Raw genomic sequence first — 23,657 nt, forward strand, 5'->3', positions numbered from 1 at the left:
TTAGGTCCTCATTTTTCCCCTCCCTCCCCGCTCCCCCCTCCTTAAAACGCTTTCTTATAAAATGTGAGTGTTTATGAATTTTGTTTCTCAGACTAACTCAGCAACCGTATGTATGCCAGTGTGGAACAGTCCTGCATCATCCTCAGAATCATTGCTGCAGCCACTGCATCAATCCACAGGGACTGGTCTTTCCTGATATCATATCCTAAGCACATGAGACAAAGTATCGCCATCCAGACTTTTAAGGAGCATTCTGGCTGTACTTCAAGAAAACCCCTAATGTGCCAGTGATGTTTGTCCTGGCAGTCCATGGTGCTTTCAATATTCTTCATCAACACTGTAATTCAGAGACATCAATCCTTCTGTAGTTTTCCTCACTCACTGTCCAGGTCTCACATGCAGGTGGTTGTTGTTAGGTACCCTCAAGTCAGCTCTGACCCATAGCCACCACATGTAAATCGGAATGAAACACTGACCCAGTGGTTCTCAACCTTCCTCATGCTGAGACCCTTTAATACAGTTCCCTATGTTATGGTGATCCCCAACCATACAATTATTTTTGTTGCTACTTCATAACTCTAATTTTGCTACTGTTATGAATTATCATGTAAATATCTGATATACAGGAGTTTCATTTTTACAAACTGAACATAAAGCATAGTGATTAATCACAAAAATATGGAATTATATATTGTGAAATATTTCTAATGACAAATAAATGAAATTTTGCCTTGAAGCTGGTGTAGCATGGGTAAGTCTTCACGCCAAGGACTCGTGGGCACATCTGCATGTGGGTGGAGACGGATAGAGGAGCAGTGTCTCGGTTCCTAAGACCATCGGAATTATGTGTTTTCCAATGGTCTTAGGCGAACCCTGTGACAGGGTCGTTCGACCCCCAAAGGGGTCGTGACCCACAGGTTGAGAACCGCTGCACTGACCAGTCCTGCACATCCTCAATTCTTATGTTCAAGTCCATGGTTGCAGACAGTATCCACCCATCTCATTTGGGGTCTTCCTCTTTCTCGCTGCCCCTCTGCCTGACCAACCAGGATATCCTTCTCCAGGGATTGGTTTCTCTTGAGAACATGTCTAAAGCACATGAGACAAAGTGTCGCCACCCTTGCCTCTAAGGTGCATTCTGTCTGTCCTTTTTGAAGACAGATTTGTTTGCTCTTCTGGCAGTCCATGGGCTTTCCATATGCTTCACCAGCACCTTAATTCCATTGCATCATTTCTTTTTTTTTCAGGCTTCCTAGCTCCAAGGTTCACATGCATATGAGGCAGCTGAAAATACTTGGCTTGGGTCAGGCATACCTCGGTCCTCAAAGTAACATCCTTACTTTTCAATAAATCAAAGAAAATCTGCCAGCACATTTACCTAATGTCATATGTGGTTTGATTTCTTGTCCTTAATCTCTTCAAATGCATATGGTGATTAAGAATGCCATGGTCCAGGTCCTGTGCAGTTAGCCCTCAAAGTGCTAGCTTTGCTCTGAAGAGATCTTGTGCAGATTTGCCCAGTGCAATGCACTGTTTGATTTCCTGACTGTTGCTTCCATGTTGTGGATCGAGCAAGACGAAATCTTCAACAACCTCCATCTTTCCTCCACTGTGATGCTGTCCACTGGCCTAGATGTGAGGATCTTGGTTTTCTTTACATTGAGTTGCAATCCATATTGAAGGCTGTATACATTGAGTTCTCCTCGTTTTTAGCCAGTAAATGTGTCATCTGCATATCTCAGGTTGTTAATGAGCCTTTCTCCAACCCTGATGCCAAGTCTTCTTCATAGTCCTGCTTTGAACATGCAACTCTGTGGTACACATTTCCTGGTTTTAAACAATGCAGGCCCCTCTGTTCCTTTCAAACAACTGCCTCTTAATATATGTACAAGTTCCACATGAGCACAATAAAATATTTTAAAATTCTTATTCTTCCAAATATTATCAATAGCTTGTTATTATCCACAAAGTCTAATGCTTTTTCTGTCAATAAAACACAAGGAGACATCTTTCTGATATTCTGATTTGAGCCCCGATGTGTCTGACACCAGCATGCACATCACCTATGCCAGGTTGTCCTCTTCTGAATTCAGCTTCAGTTCCTGGCAGCACCTTGTGGATGCACTGTACAACCACTGTTGGATGATCTTCAGCAAAATTTTACTTGCATGTGATATTACTGAAATTATTTCATAATTATCACTTTGTTGGGTTTTTTGGAATGAGCACAAATATGGCTCTCTTTCAGTTGGCCAGGTAGCTGTCTTCCAAACTTCTTGGCATAGACAAGTGCTTCCAGTGCCACATCAATTTGTTGAAACACTTTAATTGGTAATCCATCAGTTCCTGGAGCGTTTTCATCAATACATTTTGGTACAGCTGGTATTTTTTTCTTCAGTAGCATCAGTTCGTAATCACATGCTATGTCCTAAAAGAGTTGGATATAGACCAATTCTTTTTAGTAGTGACTGTATTCTTTCCTTCTTCTTTTGACGATTCCTGCATCATTCAATATTTTGCCCAAAGAATCCTTCAGCACTTCAAGTTTTCATTTTTCTTCAGTTCTTTCCGCTTGAGATATGCCAAAGACGGTCGTGCTCGGCTGGGTTGACTAGAAAAACAAGTCCAGCGACACTCATCTATGTATAAAAACAAAACTCACTGCCATCGAGTCAATGTCGACTCATCCCGAGCTTATAGGACAGGGCAGAACTGCACCCTGTGGGTTCCCAGGACAGGAACTGATTACAGGAGTAGCCACCTCTTTCTCTCAGAGCAGCTGGTGGTCTGACTTTGGAAATTGCAGTCCAACTTTTAATCAAGAAGTAATTATATATGAAGGCATCCTAGCCCAGTTGAACTAGTCTGTGAGTTCGATACTCATATCCCTAAGTCCCTCTTCAGACTCAAGCAGCCGCATGCAATGACAGAGTGCAGGAAGATCACAGGCGGGTGTGTGCACAGGGTAGATCCAAGGTAGGTGGCAACACGGCAGGGCACTGGCAATTCTCAAGGTCAGTGACAGACTCCGAGCAAGCAGGAAGGCCAAGTGGCAGAGAGAGAAGTTCCCAGTTTTCCCATTAAAAGACCACATTCCTAAGGAGGCATCATCAGGCTGTGACTTTATTTGGCATGTGTACAATTGGCAGATTGGATTCCACCCCTACGCTCTCATACACCTCCAAGTTGACCGTCATCTAACTACCACAGCTGTGCTTTCCTTCGGGTTTGCTAACACCTGAGCTTTGCACATTTCATTATGTTTGGTCTTGTCTTTTGAAGCTTTCTGTTCCGCTCTCTCACTTCTACTCCCATAGAGTTGTCGTCTGGGAAACCCACGGGGACAGTTCTACCCTATCCTATAGGGTCATTATGAGTTGGCATCAACTGGATGGCAGTGTGTATCTTCCATTCAGCTTAGCTACTCTGCATTCAAGAGCAAGTTTCAGACATTCGCTTTGAACTCTGCCTGCTTTCCTGTCTTTTTAATAATCTTTTGCTTTCTTTTTTTTTCTTTTTTAACATTTTATTAGGGGCTCATACAACTGTTATCCCAATCCATACACACATCAATTGTGTAAAGCGCATTTGTACATCGTTTCTCAAAACATTTTCTCTCCACTCAAACCCCCGACATTAGGTCCTCATTTTTCGCCTCCCTCCCCGTCTTTTGCTTTCTTTATGTGTGGTTTGTCATCTCACAACTCATTTAGTTCAATGCATCAAATCCACTCGAGTTGGTCTGAGTTCAGGTGGGAGGTACTCAGGATGCATTTTCATTCCCATGGGCATATTAATTTTCTTCAGCTTCAACCTGAACTTGCATATAGGCAATTCCGTTTGTTCCATAAACACCCCTGGCCTTGTTTTGGCTGTTGACATTGAGCTTCTCTCTTATCTTGCCCCACGATAGTCAATTTGATTCTTCTAAGTTTGATCTACGAAGTCTATATATAGTCATCCTTTATGCTGTTGAAAGATATTCACAACAAAGAAGTCATTGATCTTGAAAAACGCTATCATGCAAACTCCAACTTCATTTCTACCAAGGCCATATTTCCAATGATTGATCTTTTCTCTTTGATTCCTACTTTCACATTACTATCACCAGAAATGTTGATTGCATGTTTGATCAACTTCAGACTGAAGAAGTTGGTAGAATGCTTTCATTTCTTCATCACTGACTTTAGAAGTTGGTATCTAAATTAAAATAGTTGTACTAATTGCACTATCACATATGACATTGTAATTCAATATAAGTTTTGACAAATCTGATTCAAAACGGTCAACAGCAGTTATATCAGCTGATGAGTGCCCAGGATATTGCACCTGATGTGTTCCGTACTTCGTTTTTTGGAACTTGCGATTTTCGTAGATTCATACTTGGTACATTGGCATTCTGGTGATTAATGAATGCCTGCGGTTGGTCTCGTCTCCTTTTGCACCGTGCCCCATCAGCAAAGGAAGCTCTGGAAAGCTTTGCTCTGTCCACATCATCTAGCGCATCTCTGCTCTGGGCAGCCACCTCCACCCCAGTTGTATTCTGAGTGCTTTCCAACCTGAAAGGTCCAACTTCTGGCACTCCATCCGACAGTGTCCCACTGCTATTCATGGTTTTAGCTAGCGGCCTCCTACTTCTTTCTAGCCTGTTCTTTTTCTGGAAGCTCACCACGGGTGACTTGGCTAGTATTTGAAACACCAGTGAAAGTGCATCTAACATGACAGCAACCTGCAAGCCACCACTGGACAGCTGACAGATGAATGATGATCCAGTGATAGGCGCAATAAGGCAAAACAAGCACCTCACAGGTAGTCGAGCACATAGAAGACCCCAGACACACGGGAAGGTCAACACTTCAATACCTGCCCCCACAAAGTGATCACTGAAGATATGGGTGCTGCAGCATAGGGTGGTGAAAAGCAGATGGTGCTCAGCTATCCGAAAGAATAGCATCTGGGCTGGGAGGCAAAGGGCATTTAAAGAGGTCTAGATAAAGACATGTACATATGAAAATATATTTATATACGAGGATGGAAAAATAGGCCTATGTGCCTATATTTATAGGTTTAGTATTAAGGTAGCAGAGGGACATTGGGCCTCCACTCAAGTACACCCTCGATGCAAGAATACTTTCTTCTATTAAATTGGCATTCTATGATGCTCACCTTCCCGACACAACCCCTGAAGACAAAGCGGGTGAATAAGCAAATGTGGTGAAGAAAGCTGATGGTGCCCGGCTATCAAAAGATATAGTGTCTGGGGTCTTAAAAGCTTGAAGGTAAACAAGCGGCAGCTCAGAAGCAACAAAGCCCGCATGGAAGAACATATCAGCCTGTGTGATCACGAGGTGTCGAAGGGATCGCTGAAGACAAATGGGTGCATAAGCAAATGTGGCAAAGAAAGCTGATGGTGCCCGGCTATCAAAAAGTATAGCGTCTGGGGTCTTAAAGGCTTGAAAGTAATCAAGCGGCCATCAAGCTCAGAAGCAACAAAGCCCACATGGAAGAAGTACACCAGCCTATGCAATCACGAGGTGTCAAAGGGATCAGGTATAAGGCATCATCAGAACAAAAAATCTTACCATAGTGAATGATGGGGGGAGTGTGGAGTGGAGACCCAAAGCCCATTAGTAGGCCACTGGAGATCCCCTTGCAGAGGGGTCTCGGGGAGGAGACGAGCCAGTCAGGGTGTGATGTAGCAACAATGAAAAATACAACTTTCCTCTAGTTCCTAAATGTTTCCTCCCCACCCCCACTATCATGATACGAATTCTACCTTGCAAGTCTGGCTAGACCAGAGGATGTACACTGGTACAGATAGGAACTGAAAATACAGGGAATCCAGGGCGGATGATCCCTTCAGGACCATTGGTGTGAGTGGAGATACTGGGAGGGTAGAGCGAGAGTGGGTTGGAAAGAGGGAACCTATTATAAGGAACTGCATGTGACCTCCTCCCTAGGGGACGAGCAACAGAAAAGTGGGTGAAGGGAGATGTCGGACAGGGCAAGATATGACAAAATAATAATTTATAAATTATCAAGGGCTCATGAGGGAGGTGGGAGCAGGGAGGGAGGGGAAAGACGAGGACCTAATGCCGAGGGCTTAAGTGGAGAGGAAATGTTTTGAGAATGATGAGGACAATGAATGCACAAATGTGCTTTACACAATTGATGTATGTATGGATTGTGATAAGAGTTGTATGAGCCCCTAATAAAACGATAAAAAAAAAAAAAGAAGAAGCATCTGGGGTCTTAATGGCTTGTCTTAAAACAAGCAGCCCTCTTAATGAGGCGTTGGCTGAGTCCACATGGAAAAAGCACACCAGAACGTGTGAGTCAAGAATTGTAAATAATAAAAACCAAACCCAGAGGAGGGAACGGTTTGAGTTTAAATTCTGAACACCTGGATTGCACAAGGCTGCGGGTGACAGTGAAAGTCCAAGCTTATTTGCAGAGTCCCAGCATGCAATTAAGCCCAGGGGAATCCCCTCGGAGTACAGCGCAGAGATGGGAAAGTTAGCAGGCAGAGGACAATGCTGGGTGGGTTACTGCAATTGTAGTTCGGTCCAAATGTGACACCTTGTCAGGGAGCTCCTCCTCCCCAGTGGATAGTTGCTCGGTTTTTAATAGTGTCTGTCTTGTTGTCACTTCAAGCCTGTCTTTGTTGCACGGTGTCAGTGTTGGTGGGCCGTTTGTATTGTCTTGATTTGGGATGAGTCTCTGTATGAAACCCAGATTATGTAAACCTGGGGAGACAACGGCGGAATCAATGGATTCCAAGGGAGGCTGGCAGGAAGCGGGAGCTCACCACACATACAAGGAAGAAAACCCTGCCCTGGAATGGATCGTGGGGTTGGCTGCACAACTGTGAATGCAAGTGACCTGCTGAAATGCACGACATGGGATCTGTTTTCTGTGAACTTGTTAAAAATAAACAAGCTAATTTATTTTTTTGTTAAAGTTAAGAAAAAGTAAGTGCTTGGCACAGAGCCAGTCAGCTCTGTGGGCAGCGAGGGGAGAAGCTGGGTGATGTGGACACCAGGGGACCGCGAAATTGGGGCAAAGGAAGGGAAGGGAGCGTATGCCAAAGTGGCTGGGTTTGTTTATGTGACAGAGGGAAATGTTAAAGGGAGCGCTCTTGCTCAGGACTCCCAAGGACTAAAGCTAAATAACTGGGCAGCTTCGCGCCTGTGAGCAAAGAGGTTCTTTTGCAATCCTGTTTGAACTGAGGGAGAGACATTTCACCCTTAGATCGAACCCTGACAAATTTGGGGCACTGATCCTTTTTTTAAATGAGTGCTAGGCTCCACCTGAGGAGCCTTGGTGGCATCGTGGTTATGAGAACGGCTGGCAACCTCAGGGTCTGCAGTTCGAAATCACCAGCCACTCTTCGGAAGAAGGATGGGCTTTCTACTTCCGTAAAGAGGTAGCATCTTAGAAACACAGGAGCAGTACTATATGGTCCTATAGGGCCATCAGGCGTCAGCTTCAACTCAATGACAGTGGGGTTTGTTTTTTTTAAGGGGTTCCATCTGATTTTGATCTCTGGGCAGCTGATCACAAGGATCTGACTGCTGTGGAGGTCAGCCTTTGTAACTGTGTCTTCAGAATAGTTATGTCTAGTTTTTGTGACGATAAACCGGAAGAGAGGTAGCATAAGAGGCAGTTGGCCTGAGGAAGTGTTAAGCTATAGTCACAAGCTCTATTGGCCCAAACCTGGCTCAGTTAGAATTGGCCTCATTTCGTTTAAGTTGGCCCCTACTGACTTCTCTTAATTAGCTTGAGAAAATTAAATTAACGATAATTTTTTTCCCCCTTCTAAACTATTAATGTTGATGGCAGTGAGTTTTTTGAGACCTAATTTTAAAGCAGAGAAGTGGGCAAGGTGGCCCCTCAAGGGCCCTATCAACCTTAAAACGCTGAACAAAAATCCATGGAACAACTTCCCAGGCCCCAGGACGCGGACTCCTTTCATTCCCTTCAGCCTGTCGGTTATGTTAGTTTCTTATGGCCACTATATTGCTTTTCATCACCACGCGCTACCCTTTTGTTCAGAATGAATTCAGAAGTCTGAAATCAGTCTTGTACTCAATGCAGGATGTCAAGGTGGTTCCCTACCTGCCTCTTTCGGCCGTGGCTCCCTTCCCTCCGTCCTGCAAGGCTGCGGTTGCACCGCTCCGAGCTCGTGGATGGCATTGTTCTGGTGGTCAACATGCTCAGCTGTAAACGGAAAAGCCTGCAGAAGACGGCCGTGTGATCTGCTTTGGAGAGGCCACAGCCTGGGAAACCCTGTCTGAGCAGAATTACCCCGCTGGCAGCTGATTTTGTTTTGATGTTTGTGATTGCATTGGGTCAACTCAGAGAATTTTGATTAACACCCCCCGGCCCCTGCCAATCTTAAGCTGGTTAAATTGAATCCATCTGCCAAGCCCCTTGGCCATGTCAGGGAACATTCACAGCTTCTAGGGACTGTGGGGCCACCTGCCCTCTTCATGGCTCCCTGTCACCCTCAGGTACTTTCACCTGGAGTTTGGGGCTGGTAACTTTGGAGGCTTCTCGAGAGCAAGAGATATTTTAAAAGGCAGGATAGAGGTTGATGGATTAAACATTCCCAAACCAAACAGAAGCTAACACAACCATTTAAAAAGGAGAATTTTATAAACCTTATAAGGGTTTTCTGTCCCTGAGGGGGCTGCTGCTTTGGAGTGTCACCGCTTTCCCAGCGGTGAATTTCTCTTTATAGCACTCGTTCAAGCTGCAACAACGGCCTGCGGGATGGCGTCCTTTGCATTTTTGCTTCTTCTCCAGGAGAGGTGAAGAGGGGGCTGTGATCACTAAAGTCTTAAAAAGGGGAATTTCATTTTAGATGAAAGGAAAAGGTGTTAGGAAGTGGACTTTTGTTTTTTTTTTAAAAAAGAAGCAATTTCCTTTTCTGCCTCATTGGTATCATACAGCTAATTGCATCAGATCACAGAACGGAAGGCAACTACATAATCCCGAGAACCAGGGCCTGGCCAACTTGACGCGTATTTTTAGGGAAACACAATTCAATCTATAACTGCAGGCTACTGTATCATCAGCTTACAGATGAGGAAACTGAAGAGCAAAGAATTGAATGGATTTGTCCAGGCCCGTGTGACAGGCAAGGCAGTTCAGCCAGGACTCTGAGGCAGGACCTCTACTTCCGACCCCTGAGATCTTTGCTCAGAACAGTTGACAGGGTTCTCTCATTCACAAAGTTCCCACTGGACACCCCGGCTAGATGCTGCCCAGAGAGCACTCTGCCCCCGGGGGATGCCGCAAGTGTCACTGGAACCAATCGGGTTAAACTCACTGTGTCTGGCCACCCATACTGCAGAGCAAGGCCCACAGGACACCTCAGGCAGGGCATTCAGCACCACCACCCCCCACCCCCCAGGTGAAACCACAAGCAATGTTCTCCCCTCGCGAACAGACAGCCATCTACAAAGGTCCTGGAGCAGACGAATACCAGTTGTCATAGTTTCTCCCCGAAGAACTGGGCAGACACCCTTGGCAGGCATGGCGGAAGCAATCATTTTTGTGGGCCCAATCCGAAGCCTCTCTAGTAGGCTCTGTGACGTGCGCTGCGATGCCCATTTCAGGACCCTCGTTCCTGCTCAGCAGGCGTGCTAACCAGAAACACTAGTACAACTGGGTTTTGTTCAGTCTAAGGATGTATTGCCTCAAGGACTAGACTTAAGGATGTGGACATACAGGACAAAGGAAACAGTATTCTGGGTAGACCTTTTTGCATGCCGGAAAAGTCAGGCCACTAGGCCTCAAAGAGAGGAACCAGGGTGAAGAAGTGTCACAAGGAGGGTGAAGCAGTCCTACCCGGACCCTCAGGGTTGGAGAGCTTTAGGGGCCCAGGGACCTCTCCCAAGGTTCCACAATCAACCCTCAATGAAATCACAGACAGAGGCCGATGTTGAGCACACTAGTATGTTTCCTGGGATTGACTTTTAGAAGCTCTACAAAGAACATATCATACAAATGTGTGAGAGCCGGTTCCACCTGCACCAGACGTAAGGGTGGCTGGTTAACCTTCGTGTGAAGGGCCCGGTGTGGAAGTATAACTCTGGGGACGATGATGAGCTTGCACTGGGACAGTTCATCAAAGGCCTGCACCAGAGACTGTTCATTAGCACAGGGGGTATTAGAAACTAGCTTTCGAGGGTAAAACGAGTCGTGGTCGAGATGTGTGGCTTGGCTGGCGACAGTGCACAGTGCCCTGCCAAGTCAAAATGGGGATAAGGAGTTAGAAAGCCTGACGGTCTCCGTCTTTGGAATGGAACCTGGAAACAATGGCCAGTGTTCTGTAGCCTGCTTCAACCACAAAGCAGGTCTGACTGCTGCGTCTGACTGCTGAATACTTTCCTCTCTGTTCTAGATGAATGTTCACGACAGGGTCAACCACGCACCAGGGAAGCCCGGCCCACAGGGCCGCCTCCAGCTGACTGGGAGGAGGACAGTCTTGTGGCCAGTGGGTGTGGACCCTTGCTCTCGTGGTGCCGTATTCCACCAAGGAGCAGACTGTCGGGGAAGAGACCCTGAAGCCGGCACCTCCTTCCAGTTATAAGAGGTTGCCGCAACGGAGCCAGTCAACTAACCTCGGGCCCTTCTCCTATGATCATGTTAAACAGTCCCAGAATCAATGAGCACATTCTAAGCAGAAAATCCTGAGCAGAAGTTGAGCGGGTTTCTCTCGTATGTGTGGAAGATGACTGGAGTGAGCTAGAGGCAGCAAGAGCAGGGGCAGGCAGCCACCGCGGGGAGGGGCCACGTCCACAGCAAAGTCAGGCTCGTGGCACCGGGAGCTCTGGACTCAGTTCACGTCCCACAGTTTCATTTGTGAACATCAAGCTTAGCCTTTATTCTCTTCCTGGTTACAAATATAAAACGTTTGGATAAAATGTATACATACGAGAAAACTGAAAGACTGAGGTTTCCCCCAGTATCCCAGGCTGAGATGACTACTCCCCTTAGTAAAAGTCTTAGATTTTTTTAAGCATACACTGGTAAATAAAAAAGCAAGCAGGATTAAGTAGATCTACACATACTGTATATACTCGAGTATAAGACGAGTTTTTCAGCACATTTTTAATGCAGTTTTGTGGAAAAATTAGATGCCTCGGTTGATATTCAGGTCGGTTTATACGCAAGTCTATACGGTCCAAGTTATTCTGCCCTTGTATAAGCTTTCAAACAGTTCTGAAGAGTGAGTACTCCAACCACTGGGTCTCAAGAGAACTTTACACATTAGTTTTCAGAGAGAATCTAACCACAGCTTGGGTGGAAAAAAACCCAAGATGTTCTCACTGTTAAATATTAAATACCGTCCAACATATTAAACGAAGCGTAGGTTTTAAAAAAAAAGGAAGAAGAATCAGTTTGATAGAAAAAAATAGTACAGAAAATCATGAGTTGGTAGGCAAAATAAACTCTTAATTTCTCATTCTAGCCGATATCATAAAATGGCTTCAAAATTCCAATTTGGAAACAAGCACCTCTTTACCATCAAACGTAGCTCTAAAACATTCTACAATTCTTCTCACGTGACCGTTAACAAAAGAATACCAGGTGCGTGGTCACTTAGCAGTCCTTCAGTTCTCTGTGAAGTGAAAGGGTAGCAGGACTGTTACGGGTGATGGAATCGTCCCTGTGGCAGCGGCGGGGGAGGGGTCCAGACGAGGTCATGGAGGAGATTTCAAATTTTGGGAGAGAACAATTTTGATTCAACCTTCATCAGCTGCATTTGTAATGCTTCCAAAACATCTTTCATCTATTCAATTGAACAAAGATACAAAAACAAACATGTGACTGAAAATATAAGTGATTAAATGATTAAAACTATACATCCTTAGTGCAATAGTTGAATATGCTGTGCATTATACATAGCATTCTGTGCTTGTCCGATGGAGTTATTTACAGGAATCAAGCAAATTTCCACTAAATTAGATTTAATTCTATCATCCTTAGCTCATCTATGTATTCACCTCCACCAACTGTTTTTGCCTCTGTGGCCACAACAAAGGATGTTAATGTTCAACAATAAGGCTGTTTATATCATGGGAATTGAATCAAATGAATACTGATTTATTCCAAAGGTACACTGATTCCACCCACTTCAGCAGTTTCAGGATCTATACTGTGTAGAATTGGGCATGAAGTTTTAGCTTAATTTATAGTTTAGTGGCCTGAAATCAAACTTACTACTAGTGAGCACATTACTATGGTAAGCACGTTCTTGACATAACAGCGCTAAGGTCGGAAGAGCAGTTAAGAGCGAGCGTCCATCAAGGAGGGCTGTTCACACAGAGAGAAAACACACACGGAGAAGTTACCTGTTTCAAAGAATTTTCCATCTCAACTCTGCTTTCGAGATTAAAAAGCTCTTTATCTTCTGATACAAGCTGCTTTTCAGAAGACCCTAAAATATAACTGCAGTTAAGAGCAGAGAGTTAAAATATAAATCAGGGGCAAATAGCGTAGTAAGTTAAAAAGTATTGCTCCTGGAGTTCTAGTACGTACACACACACACACACACACACACACACACACACGAGTTCATTCCCAACAAGATGGGAAACCATTTTGCCTTGCTTCCTCACACCTACTTCTTAGGGCTGTTGGAGAGCAAATGCATTTCTCTGCATCTTTCAAAAAAGGAGACAATTTTTACCATCAGTGATATTGAAACTTTATATTGTTACTTTTCCAGATCAGGACTTTTTTCTTGCCTAACTTAGAAATGCTTACTTCTGTATGACAGTCTAGGAGCTGAGACCTGGGGGTGAGAGGAGTACAACGGGCTGCGTGCACTGGCCCACACCACTGGCTAAAAGCCATGAGAGCTTCAAAAAGTTTGTGGGGAAAAATGGAATTTGAGAATTTTAAAATTTAAATGTGTAAATCCTTTAAATAAAATTTTATTTATTTTATGATAGTTTCATTGACATATCCTACACAATCCAGTATATCCATTCACATGCATTGCTGTTGTTCAATCCCATCGACTGGAGTCACACATTCATCAATGCTATCAGCTCCCTATTCCCGCCTTCCCCCCACCCCTCTCTCTTCCCGTACCCTCGAGGAACCATTACTCCTGTTACTGTTTCTGAACAGAGTTAACTATCCTGACTTTCATGTACAAAATTTTATTTTTGAAAATAAGTGAAATATTTTTGTTACCCGCCCCCCAATTTCTCCATCCTTAAGATTGAGAATAGTGTTTCCCATCCTGAGCGATACTGCCCCCTGGGGGACGCTGGAAAGATTCAGGAAGGCTGCAAAAGCAGCTAACTGCACTGCAACCTGCATTATGGGCTATAGTACAAATGCTTTTCATTGCAGGGGGGCACTGAATCATCTTCCTTCGGAAAAGGGAGCTGTAGGCAAAATAAGTTTGGGAACCTACAATTTAGAATGCATGACTTTTCCAATACCACACGAATCAGGTAAATTTTTTAAAAAATCACTAGCTTTATTGCCAGGAATGACTACTTGAAGATGTCTTTTACCAAAACAATATTGACTTAGTGGTGATGGTGTCAATACTAACTTCTCTGCACACCTACTTTTCTGATTCTATCAAACTTGCCTCTCAATGGCCTTGGCACTGAGGCAAAACAGGTCTCTCTTGAAATCCAGGTCCTTGGGGGTGCACCTGTAGATGTAGCCCAGCTGGAGCGAGCACCCCGTGCAGTATAGGGTCTCCAGGATGCTGCAAGAGAGAGACGCCACTGCTTCAGGGGGACAAACGAGCAACCTGTCACGCAAGCACCCATCAGCACCGGCACAGTCATGTCGCTACCCATTCCTGTTGTTCTGACCACTGAGTCTCACGTGCAGAGAGCAAAGGGAGAGAAACAGGTTTCTATCGGCAAGGTAGAGAAAGCAATCTCCAGGCCACGCCTCCTGAAGCACCTGCGTCCAGTGACATACACACAACTTTCAGGAAGAAAGGTGTGTTTCTAGAATGCAGATGCTGCTGTTTGGTATTAAGAAAATTTAAAAGAAAAGAAAAATCCTCTACTATTTAGAGAGAGAGAAAAGATTCTACATGCCGTTTAATGTCATATTATCGAGCTAGCCCATCGGGGATCGGGTGACACCGAAGGGAAAAGGGAGGTGACTTCTTTCTAGTGAATTTGGGGGGGAAGGACTGCAGACTTGTCTGTCACTCCTCAAATCTGCCGCTAGGGTGAGAAATCGACGTGAAGCAATACGTAACTGAATCGATGGGTCTGTGCTGCGCCAGTAAAACTTTACAAAAATGCAGGCCCCTGAACCACAGGCTAGTTTTCCATTCCCAGTTCCAGGGAAAGGTAGCGCTGCTTGCTCATGACTTAATTCTCAAGTTCTCTGATGAGTTATATAGAAAGAAAGCTGGTAAGGTGCAAACGTTGTCCGTCTTGTAGAGCTACAGCTGGGAGAAGAGATAAGCCCACAGGCTGAGGTCTTGCTGCCCTGTAGGATAGGAGCCATCTGCGCCCCGGAAAGCAGGCTCTGCCTTTAAACCAGCCCTGCCCTCTCCTGGCCCCGCAGTAAGGCATAAGGGCCTCTCTGACATGTGCTCATGATGTACTTGTCAGGGTTGCTTTGTCTTTATCTGTCACACTTCCAGACGACCGCCCAGCCTTCCACCAACGACAGAGATGCTCCAGAGACAGCCATGAATATGTCAAACGCTGATCCATCGCTACCGCCCCACACAATTCTTCATTCTAGATACTTCTCAGCTCATTGAAAATGCTCTCCCCCTCCTGCGCATGGTCGTCTCTTCACGTCCTAAAACTGCCTTGGAGACATGAGGGAAGAGGGGTGGTCAGGAGGGGGAAGGGGGAGAGAGGGGGTAGCCATCACAAGGTTGGCTATATAGCCCCCCCACCCAAGGAGACGAATGACAGAAATGTGGGTGAAGGGAGACAAACGACAGAGTAAGATATGAAATAATAATAACAATATACAATTGATCAAGAATTCATAAGGGTGGGAGGGTGGGAGAGGGAGGAGGGGGAAAAAAGAAGCTTATACCAAGGGCTCAAGTAGAAAATGTTTTGGAAATGATGATGATGGCAACATCTGTACAAATATGCTTGATACAACTGATGTATTGAATGCTATAAGCTGTAAGAGCCCCCAATAAAATGAATTTAAAAAAAAGAAACTGCCTTAGAGTCTACTGTCTCACAAAGGAATGTGCAGCTGCCCATCCACATGGACCATTCTCTAGCTCTCTGTCCTAAAATATAATCACAATATATAGCAAGTTTATGGTGACTGATGATCACAGTAAGGAAATATAAACCACACAAGATCACCATTATCTCAAAAGCATTGTAACTTTCCCCAGTACATGAACTTACTATCAATTCCTGGGATGAAACAAAAGGAAGTTATCAAACAGCTTCTAACAGAATACATTCCTGCCCACCTATAGAATCTGAGATGCACTATTAATTAGAGTGGCAACACAGAGAACAAAGGCATAAAATGGATCACAGCCTCGTATATGATAAATTCTCACTGGTGGCATCATTAGCGAGAGACTACGCCAGTGATTATACATGAAGTTCTGTGGGGATTGGAGAAGCATCTCAGTAGTGCCAAGAAGGGAAGCCCAACTCTACCAACAGTGAGCAGGCGAACTTTTCTGCTAGAAATCTGAACCTCACAGTCCTCAAAGCAAGACTTCAGGACAAATGGCCAGGACTGTGAACTAACATCTAATGCAGGCGTTGTCAAGAAAGAAATGATACTTAGAAAAACAGCAGGCTAAACACCAGTCGATGGATAAGACTCTTTTCCTGAATGATCAAACAAAAACACATCTGTCATGGTTTGAATTGAGGACCCACAAAATACGCAACTACGTGGCTAAGCCGTGATCCCCGGATTGTAGGGCTGTCCTTCACTTCGCGATCTGATGTCACGATCCTCCATTAGATGATGTGTCTGCCGCTTGTACGTCCGTCTGTTGTCCTGCGGTGGCTTACATGTTGCTGAGATACTGGAAGCTGTTTCCCCGGTATTTCAAATGCCAGCGGGGGCACGCAAGGTAAAGTGGGTTCAGCAGAGTTGAAGAAGGACCAGGCTGTCCACTTCTGAGGGATTCGCCCGTCACCCTTCAGAACTGCCAGAAGAGATGCGCCGCAGGTTGGGAGGAAGAACTTCCTCATCCCAACGGAGGCGACAATACTGGCGTGAATGGAGTAAAGCTTTCAGGGCTGAGGACCAACTCAAAGTGAGAACACCCAGCTACAAACACCTGCTAACATCAGGAGGTGGACTCTACACAGCATGCATCTCGGGAGATCTGAAGGTCACCAGATATGGAATGAAATGCATACCGATCCGTATCCTAGGCGTGAGTGAGTGAGTTGAAGCCGACCGGCACTGGCCATTTTAAATCGGACAGTCACACGGCTGACGGTGCCGGGGATGAAAGTCCCAGAAGGGCATCTCCTCAAAAGGAGCATCTCAAGACCTGTCTTGAAGTGCGGTGCTGTCTTTGATCGGATAATGTGCATCTGCCCACAAGGAGGCTCGCTTCCTACTTCTATTGCTCAAATTCACACACCAGTCACAAAAGCTAGTGAAGAAACTGAGGAATTCTACCAGACTCTTCAATCTGAACTTGACCATCATGGATCATCAGTGGTGACTGGATGAGAAAGCTGGAAACAAAGAGGAAGGGCCTGCAGCAGTTTGAAAGCCAGGCTCTGGTGAGAGAAACAACGCTGGACATCCCACGGCAGAATTCTGCAAGGCTAGTAGCTTCGTTGCAAGCGCCATTTGTCAACAACACACACGGTGGCTACACATGGACTCAACCCGACGGAATGTCCAGGGATGAATCGACAATGCCTGGAGGACGAGACCATGGAGAAGCTCAGCAGCATCAGCCAAAGCGAAGCGGGGCCACTGTGCAGCAGAACACTGCCCAAATGCAAGTTCAGATTAAATGAAGGGAGAGCTAAAAGACAACCTTGCGTGTGTCCCACCCGACCTCACAGACCATCTCAAAGCAGGTTTGGCACACTGCACGCTAATGACAGAGGCCCGAAAGCTGTTGGATGACGTCAGGAACACTGGAAATGAGAAAAGCACAGGGTCATTAAAGAGACAGAGAGAAAGAAAAGAATAAAGTGGAGGTAAGAAGAGATTCTGAACCTTTTCTTGAGCACGCAGTCCGCAGTCGCGAAGGCAAACGGGGGAAAGGCTTCAGTACAAGAGCTGACCAGGAAACCTCCAAGAGCGCCTTGCACTGAGGAAGCATTCCAATGAAACACGCGAAGATCCAGAGCGAGCGAGCCAGAAGGACGGGCATGGCCAGCATACGTCAAGCTGAAAGAATTGAAGAAAAACTCAAGCCTCGAGTTGCCGTACTGAAGAATTCCGTGGGGAAGCTATCGAGGAAGCATCAAAAGAAGATGGAAGAAGAGGAGCAGATACCAAGGGCTCAAGCAAAAAGAAAATGTTTTGGAAATGGTGATGGCAACATGTGTACAAAGGTGCTTGATAATATGGGTGTGTGGATTGTTATAAGAGCTGTAAGAACTCCCAATAATATGAGTTATTAAAAATTTTTTAAAGATGGAAGAAATAGTCATTGTACCAAAAAAAAATGGCCACCATTCAACCATGTTGGAAGACCGAATATGATCAAGAACCGATGGTACTTAAGGGAGAAGTCCAAGCTGCACTGAAAGCCTTAGCCAAAATCAGGGCTCCAGGTATCGACAGAATACCAACTGAGACGTTTCCAAAAGCTAGTGAAGCACTGGAAGCATTCACTTGTCCGTGCCAAGAAGTTTGCAAGAACTTAGCCAACCAACCGAGAGAGATCCATCTTTGTGCCCATTGCAAAGAAACGGGACCCAACAGAGGGCAGAAAAGATCCAACAGGATCACTGATTCCACATGCAAGTGAAGTTTTGTTGAAGGTTTTACAACAATGGTTCCAGCAATACATGAACACGGCACTACCAAAAATCCAAGCCAGATTCAGGAAAAGACATGACACTAGGATTATCACTGCTGGTTTCAGATGGATCTTGGCTGAAAGGAGAGAATATGAGAAAGAGGTTTTCTTGTGTTTGATTAACTATGCAAAGGTATTCAGTTGTGTGTATCATAACAATCTATGGATAGCCTTAAAAAGAAGGGGATTTCCCAAACACTTCATTTTGCTCTTCTGGAACAGGGATGAAGAGGCAGTTGTGCAAATAGAATACGGGAATACTGCATGGTTTAAAATCTCACCATACTTGTTCAATCTGTATGCTAAGCAAATAATCTAAGAAGCTGGACTTTTGAAAAATTTAGCATCGGGACTGGAGGAAGGCTTACTAATAACCTACAATATGCAAATGGCACAGCTTGCTCGTGGACGTGCAGAACTTCCAGCACTTGCTGATAAAGATCAAGGACTGCAGCCTTCGGTACGGATTAGGACTCAATGTATCACCAAAAACCCAAACTCACAGCCATCGAGGCAATTCCGACTCACAGAAACCCTGCAGGACAGGGAAGGACTGCGCCTTTGGGTTGCCAAGGCTTTCAGCGTTCATACGATGAGACGCTTCACCTTTCTCCTGCAGAGCAGCCAGCAGCTGGTGGGTTTGAAGCACTAACCTTGTGGTTAGCAGCTCAATGAGTAGTCCTCTATGCCTCCAGGGCCCAGTATCAAGGAAGCCAAAAGTCTTACAGCTGGTCCAAGAGACAACATCACGACAAACAGAAAGGATTCAAGAGGTCGATTTAATTTTGCTTGGACCCATCATCAGTGCTGATGGAAGTACTGCTTTGGGCAAATCCCCTAGTCTGGATGCTGAATTCCAACTGCTAGCTTCCTAAACCGTGAGTGAATAAAATTCAGTTTCTTAAACCCATCCACTTGTTGCATTTGTTAGAGCGGCACCATATAATCACGGCAACACCAACCCTGTTGGCACTTTTAGAGTTGTGCTGCAGAAGGAGGCGGCAATGATAGCTATTCTTGCAGCAACTTTTCTGCTTTATGGTTGGCAAGAAGTTGGTCGGAACTCACCCTTAGTGATAAACACTCTGAGAAGGCAGTGCCAGAACTTGTGAGATGGCTGTAGGCCATGCATTTCCTTCTAAGATCCTTAACAAAGGATCAGAATGAAGAGAAGAAAGAGCACTGCCTCCTTTCAACATGTTGTAAAGGTCCCAGTGTCCGGTTGCCCATGAGCAGGATGGAAACAGGAGGCTGCTGGTGTCGGGTCAGGCCCCAGCTCACAGCAGCCCCACGTACACGGAAGGAAACACGCCTCGGCCCCATGCCTGGCTGCAGAGCAGACCACTGTGCTCCGGAGGATTTCTCTGGCTGCTTTTCAGAAGTGAATCACCAAGCTTGTCTTCTTTGTCTTAGTTGAGAACCTCTGCTGGATGAAACCTGGCCCGTCTCACAGCAGGATGCCAGGCAAGTGCTGGCTGCACCTGTAGTTCACTGGCCGGAATGCAGTCCACATCTCGGGCATGGAAGGGGAGAATTCTACCACTGCCCTACCACTGGCTCAGCTCGGCAGCATGTTGCTGTGGTGTGCTATTGAGTCGGTTTGAACGAAACGCCGCCCACTGCCCGGCCCTGCGCCACCCTCACAAGGGTTCCCGTGCTTGAGCCCACTGGTGTCAATCCATCCAGTTGAGGACCTTCCTCTTTTCCCTGCCCTTCCACTTTACTACGTATGATGTCCTTCTCCAGGGCACCAGATTTCAAATACCACCATGGTCACCCATGGAGCGCAGGTTTCAGCAAGGGAGTTCAGACTACGATAGAGTAGGAAGAAAGGCCTGGAGATCTAGTCGATGAAAACCCTACGGAGCAGAACGCTGTCTGATGAACCCTCCAGGCTGGCAGGCACTACCAGAGAGCTGCCACCATGGTCTCAAACGTGACAGCCGTCGTAAGATGGGAGGACCGGGCAACACTTCACCATGTTCGCACCTGGGGGCCCTGGAGGCAGGCCGTCACACGTGCACTTTCTATGTGTGCGAAGACGTGAAAAAACATAGCACTGGACTAAGGCACCTTGTGCTATGAGATGCTATGGTGCAGATCTTTTTCTACGTTCTTCAGAACGAAGCCACGGAGCCCAAATGGGAGAATTAGGACATGTACATAGAAATCTAGGACTCTTCCACGTTGATATCTAGCAGGCCATCATAATTTAATAATTGACAGGTTTGAATTTTTGATTACTATAAAATGGCTTTTATCCCAAGTAATCTTTCTAGTAGCGATGTTTAAAAAGATTCTTACTTGAAAAATAAGCATTCCTCTAACCTTCATATCCATATACACACAGCCTTACTCACCAACCGTCTTCATTTTTACGTTTAGATAGCTTCTGTTCCTTGTCCATGGAAACATTACAGGAAACGTCTAGAAAGAAAGAAACTGTAATTTACTGTGGTTTGTTATAATGCACCTGCAGATATTTCTAGAGTTTCTAAGTTTGAGGTTCCGACTCAGCGGGAGAGAAAATAAAAGGTCAAAGTATCCCCCTCTCTCTTCTCTCTCACACACAGCATATGGGCTCAATACTACATGGACAGGGACTTTGGCAAGAAGATAGAATAAGAGTTATTTCATTCTCTGAAAACCCACTGGCATGAACAAAACTAAGAAGCTTAGGGAAGAAAAACTCAGGCAATAGTACAACTTAGAAATATAAGAACCTCGGATCATGGACGACAAAGAATATCAGATTTGGGGCACTGGGATCAAAATCAAGGATGATGCGGAATGTCAATGCATACATCACCAGATCTCAAAGAGAGGGCCCTTTTCTCTAAACGTAATTCAGAGTCCCCAAGAACCCAGACCAAAACCTTTTACTTAAACCAGGACCTTGGTCAAGGTTCAAGATCAGCGGAACCAAAGGAACATGAAACAGTACTGGCGCATCCAGGTCCAGGAGACCCTGGAGTCGGATGGAGGGAAAAGAAGAAAGACCACCGCCTCACATCCAACCTAACTAAACAGCCCTTTGATTCACCTACTGCGTCAGTGAATGCCACCATCAATCACCCAGTGGCTCAACAGAAACCCCAGTGCCATCCTTGATTCTTGAATCCTCACCCTGCTCCCCATACCCACTCCACCGACGAGTCTTGTGACTCTACTGCGCACATCTATTCTTCCCCACCCCCAGCACAGCTGCCACACCTTGTGTGGAGTTCTGCCATCGCTCCTAACTGATCTCCCCACTTCTGTGAGAGGGGTGGCATAACTCCCTAACGCTTCTCGTTAGTCTGCTCTGCAGCCATACCAGCCTCAAGGCTTTTGCACTAGCCGTGGCTCCTACCTAGAGAAAGCAAAGCGTGCCCCATGCTGACAGCCAAGGATAAAGACAACAGAAAGGCCTTTTCAAATCCTCAAACCCGGGTTTCCAGGAAGGGAGGAGGAGGAGCTACAGGCATGTGTTGCCTTCTCAAGGGCAGAACAAGCCTCTCTCCCTCAGAGACACTGAGGGGGGACCAACCTGCCAACATCTGAAGCACTTTCAGCATTGAAGTACTTAATTACTGCGCCACCAGAGCAGTAACAGTACCCACTCCACCCTCCAAAAATCACACTCAAGCTCACTGCGGAAGAGTCAAGCCCATGATTGAGAAAGAGATCCACGCAAATGTTATCTTAAAGTCAAATGACCATGGGAATTACGGCTATAGAACAGAATGCAAGCATTACGACTGTGACAGAGTAAAAAGAAATGTAAGATAATAAAATCCAAGTAGGGCAGTAGAAAAAGTAAACCCAAACCCACTGCCATCAAATTGATTTCAACTCACAAGGACCCTATGGGACAACGCGGAACGGCCCATTGGAGTTTCCCAGGCTGTCGCTCTTTACAAAAACAGACCTCAGCTTTCTCCCGGAAATGGATGAGGGGTTGAACCGCTGACCTTGAGGTTAGCAGCCCAATGCTTAACCAACACCAACACCAAGTTGATTTCAAGGAAAGCCAATTTCTTCATCTCAGTCCTTTCAATTAAACTGTCACACGCTATTAAGTCAAGATATTTATATCTAGTTCTAGAAAAGTTAAAAACTAGTGGGATAGAAAATCTAAATAACAGAGAAAGAATATATATATATATATATATATGTATTTTTTAAATGAAACAATGAGCCCACATGCCAAATGACAGAAAAGATGTAAAAACAGATGGTAGAAATAAAATGAAATATTTAACACAAAAACATGTTATTTTTTGAAAAGATGTAAGTGAACTCACTTACCTAAAGAAAAAGCATTCACTACATCAAAAAATCTGAGCCCAGTTACATACTGCTCCAAGGAGCTAGACATCTAGGGGTGGGGACAGGCTGGCTGGCCTTATAGCACCGAACAAGAAAAGGTTGTTTTCAGCACTTCCTATGATTTCTGAGCACATGACACACAATAACTCATTTACTCCCCACAGCTGCCCAAGTAAGCCTAATCTGCATTTTGCAGATGAGGAAACTGAGGCACACAGAAGTATCTTGCCCAGGGTTGCAAAAGCAGTAAGCAGCATGGCCAAGATTGTTAAAATAAGTCTATCTAGTCACCAATAAGGAGCCCTGGTAGCATAGTGGTTATGCGGTAGGTTGATAACCTCAAGATCAATGGTTCAAAACCACTGTGCTTAACCTAGCAAGACGGAGGGTTTCTATGCCCATATGAGTCAGTCTCAGAAGCCCACAAGGACAGGGCAGTTCTACCCAGTTTAAATGGGCACTGAGTCAGAATTGACTGACAGCATGAGTTTTGGGGTTTGAGTTTTATTGCAAAGCCCCATTTTTAAACAGCGCTAAGATCAGAAAGACAGGGCTTTCTACGCATAAAAGATTTACAGTCTCAGAAGCCCACAGGCACAGTTCTGCCCTGTCTTGGGCAATGTATCCGAGAGAAATCACTGAAACCCAAATGAAGGCTGAGCATGATAGTGGGACAAGAGGAAAGTAAAGGGAAATAGAGGAAAGAACTAGGGGACAAAGGACATGTATAGAGGTTTCAAGACTGGAATGTACATATGTAAATACATTTATATAAGAGTGTGGGGAACCAGATCTATGTGCATATATTTATAGGGTTAGTATTAAGGCAGCAGATGGACATTGGGCCTCCACTCAAGCACTTACTCATTGCAAGAACACCTTCCCGACACAATTGCTGAAGACAAACGTGTGCATAAGCAAATGTGGTGAAGAGAGCTAATGGTGCACGGCTATCAAATGATATAGCGTCTGGGGTCTTAAAGGCTTGAAGATAAGATAAACAAGGGGCCAACTAGCTCAGAAGCAACAAAGCCCACATGGAAGAAGCACAACAGCATGTGTGAACACAAGGTGTCGAAGGGATCAAGTATCAAGTATCAAAGAACAAAAAATATCATTGTAAAGGTGGGTGAGTGCAGAGTGGAGACTCAAAGCCCATCGATCGGTAGGCAACTGGACACTCCCTCACTGAAGAGTTGAGGGGAGGAGACGAGCCAATCAGAGTGCAGGGTAGCAAGGATGGAACATATAACTTTCCTCTAGTTCTTAAATGCTTACCCCACCCCACCCCCTACTATCATGATCCCAATTCTACCTTACAAATCTGGCTAGACCA

The 23,657-nt window shown here is 45.3% G+C and overlaps 1 protein-coding gene across 1 annotated transcript; it reads right to left on the reverse strand.

Moving 5' to 3' along the window:
- Positions 1–10,869: 10,869 nt before the first annotated feature.
- Positions 10,870–20,450, reverse strand: MIS18A (MIS18 kinetochore protein A). The gene is made up of 4 exons (XM_013006898.2): positions 20,371–20,450; positions 13,625–13,747; positions 12,366–12,462; positions 10,870–11,803 (listed from the first exon to the last, which is right to left on the reverse strand). Exons 1-4 carry the CDS (start codon positions 20,415–20,417, stop codon positions 11,729–11,731), a joined length of 342 nt encoding a protein of 113 aa, XP_012862352.2. The 5' UTR covers positions 20,418–20,450; the 3' UTR covers positions 10,870–11,728.
- Between the last annotated feature and the right edge of the window lie 3,207 nt (positions 20,451–23,657).

This window comes from Echinops telfairi, unplaced genomic scaffold (assembly GCF_000313985.2).
Source record: "Echinops telfairi isolate 266 unplaced genomic scaffold, ASM31398v2 ScPeMD7_7469;HRSCAF=8507_0, whole genome shotgun sequence".
Lineage (NCBI taxonomy): Eukaryota > Metazoa > Chordata > Mammalia > Afrosoricida > Tenrecidae > Echinops > Echinops telfairi.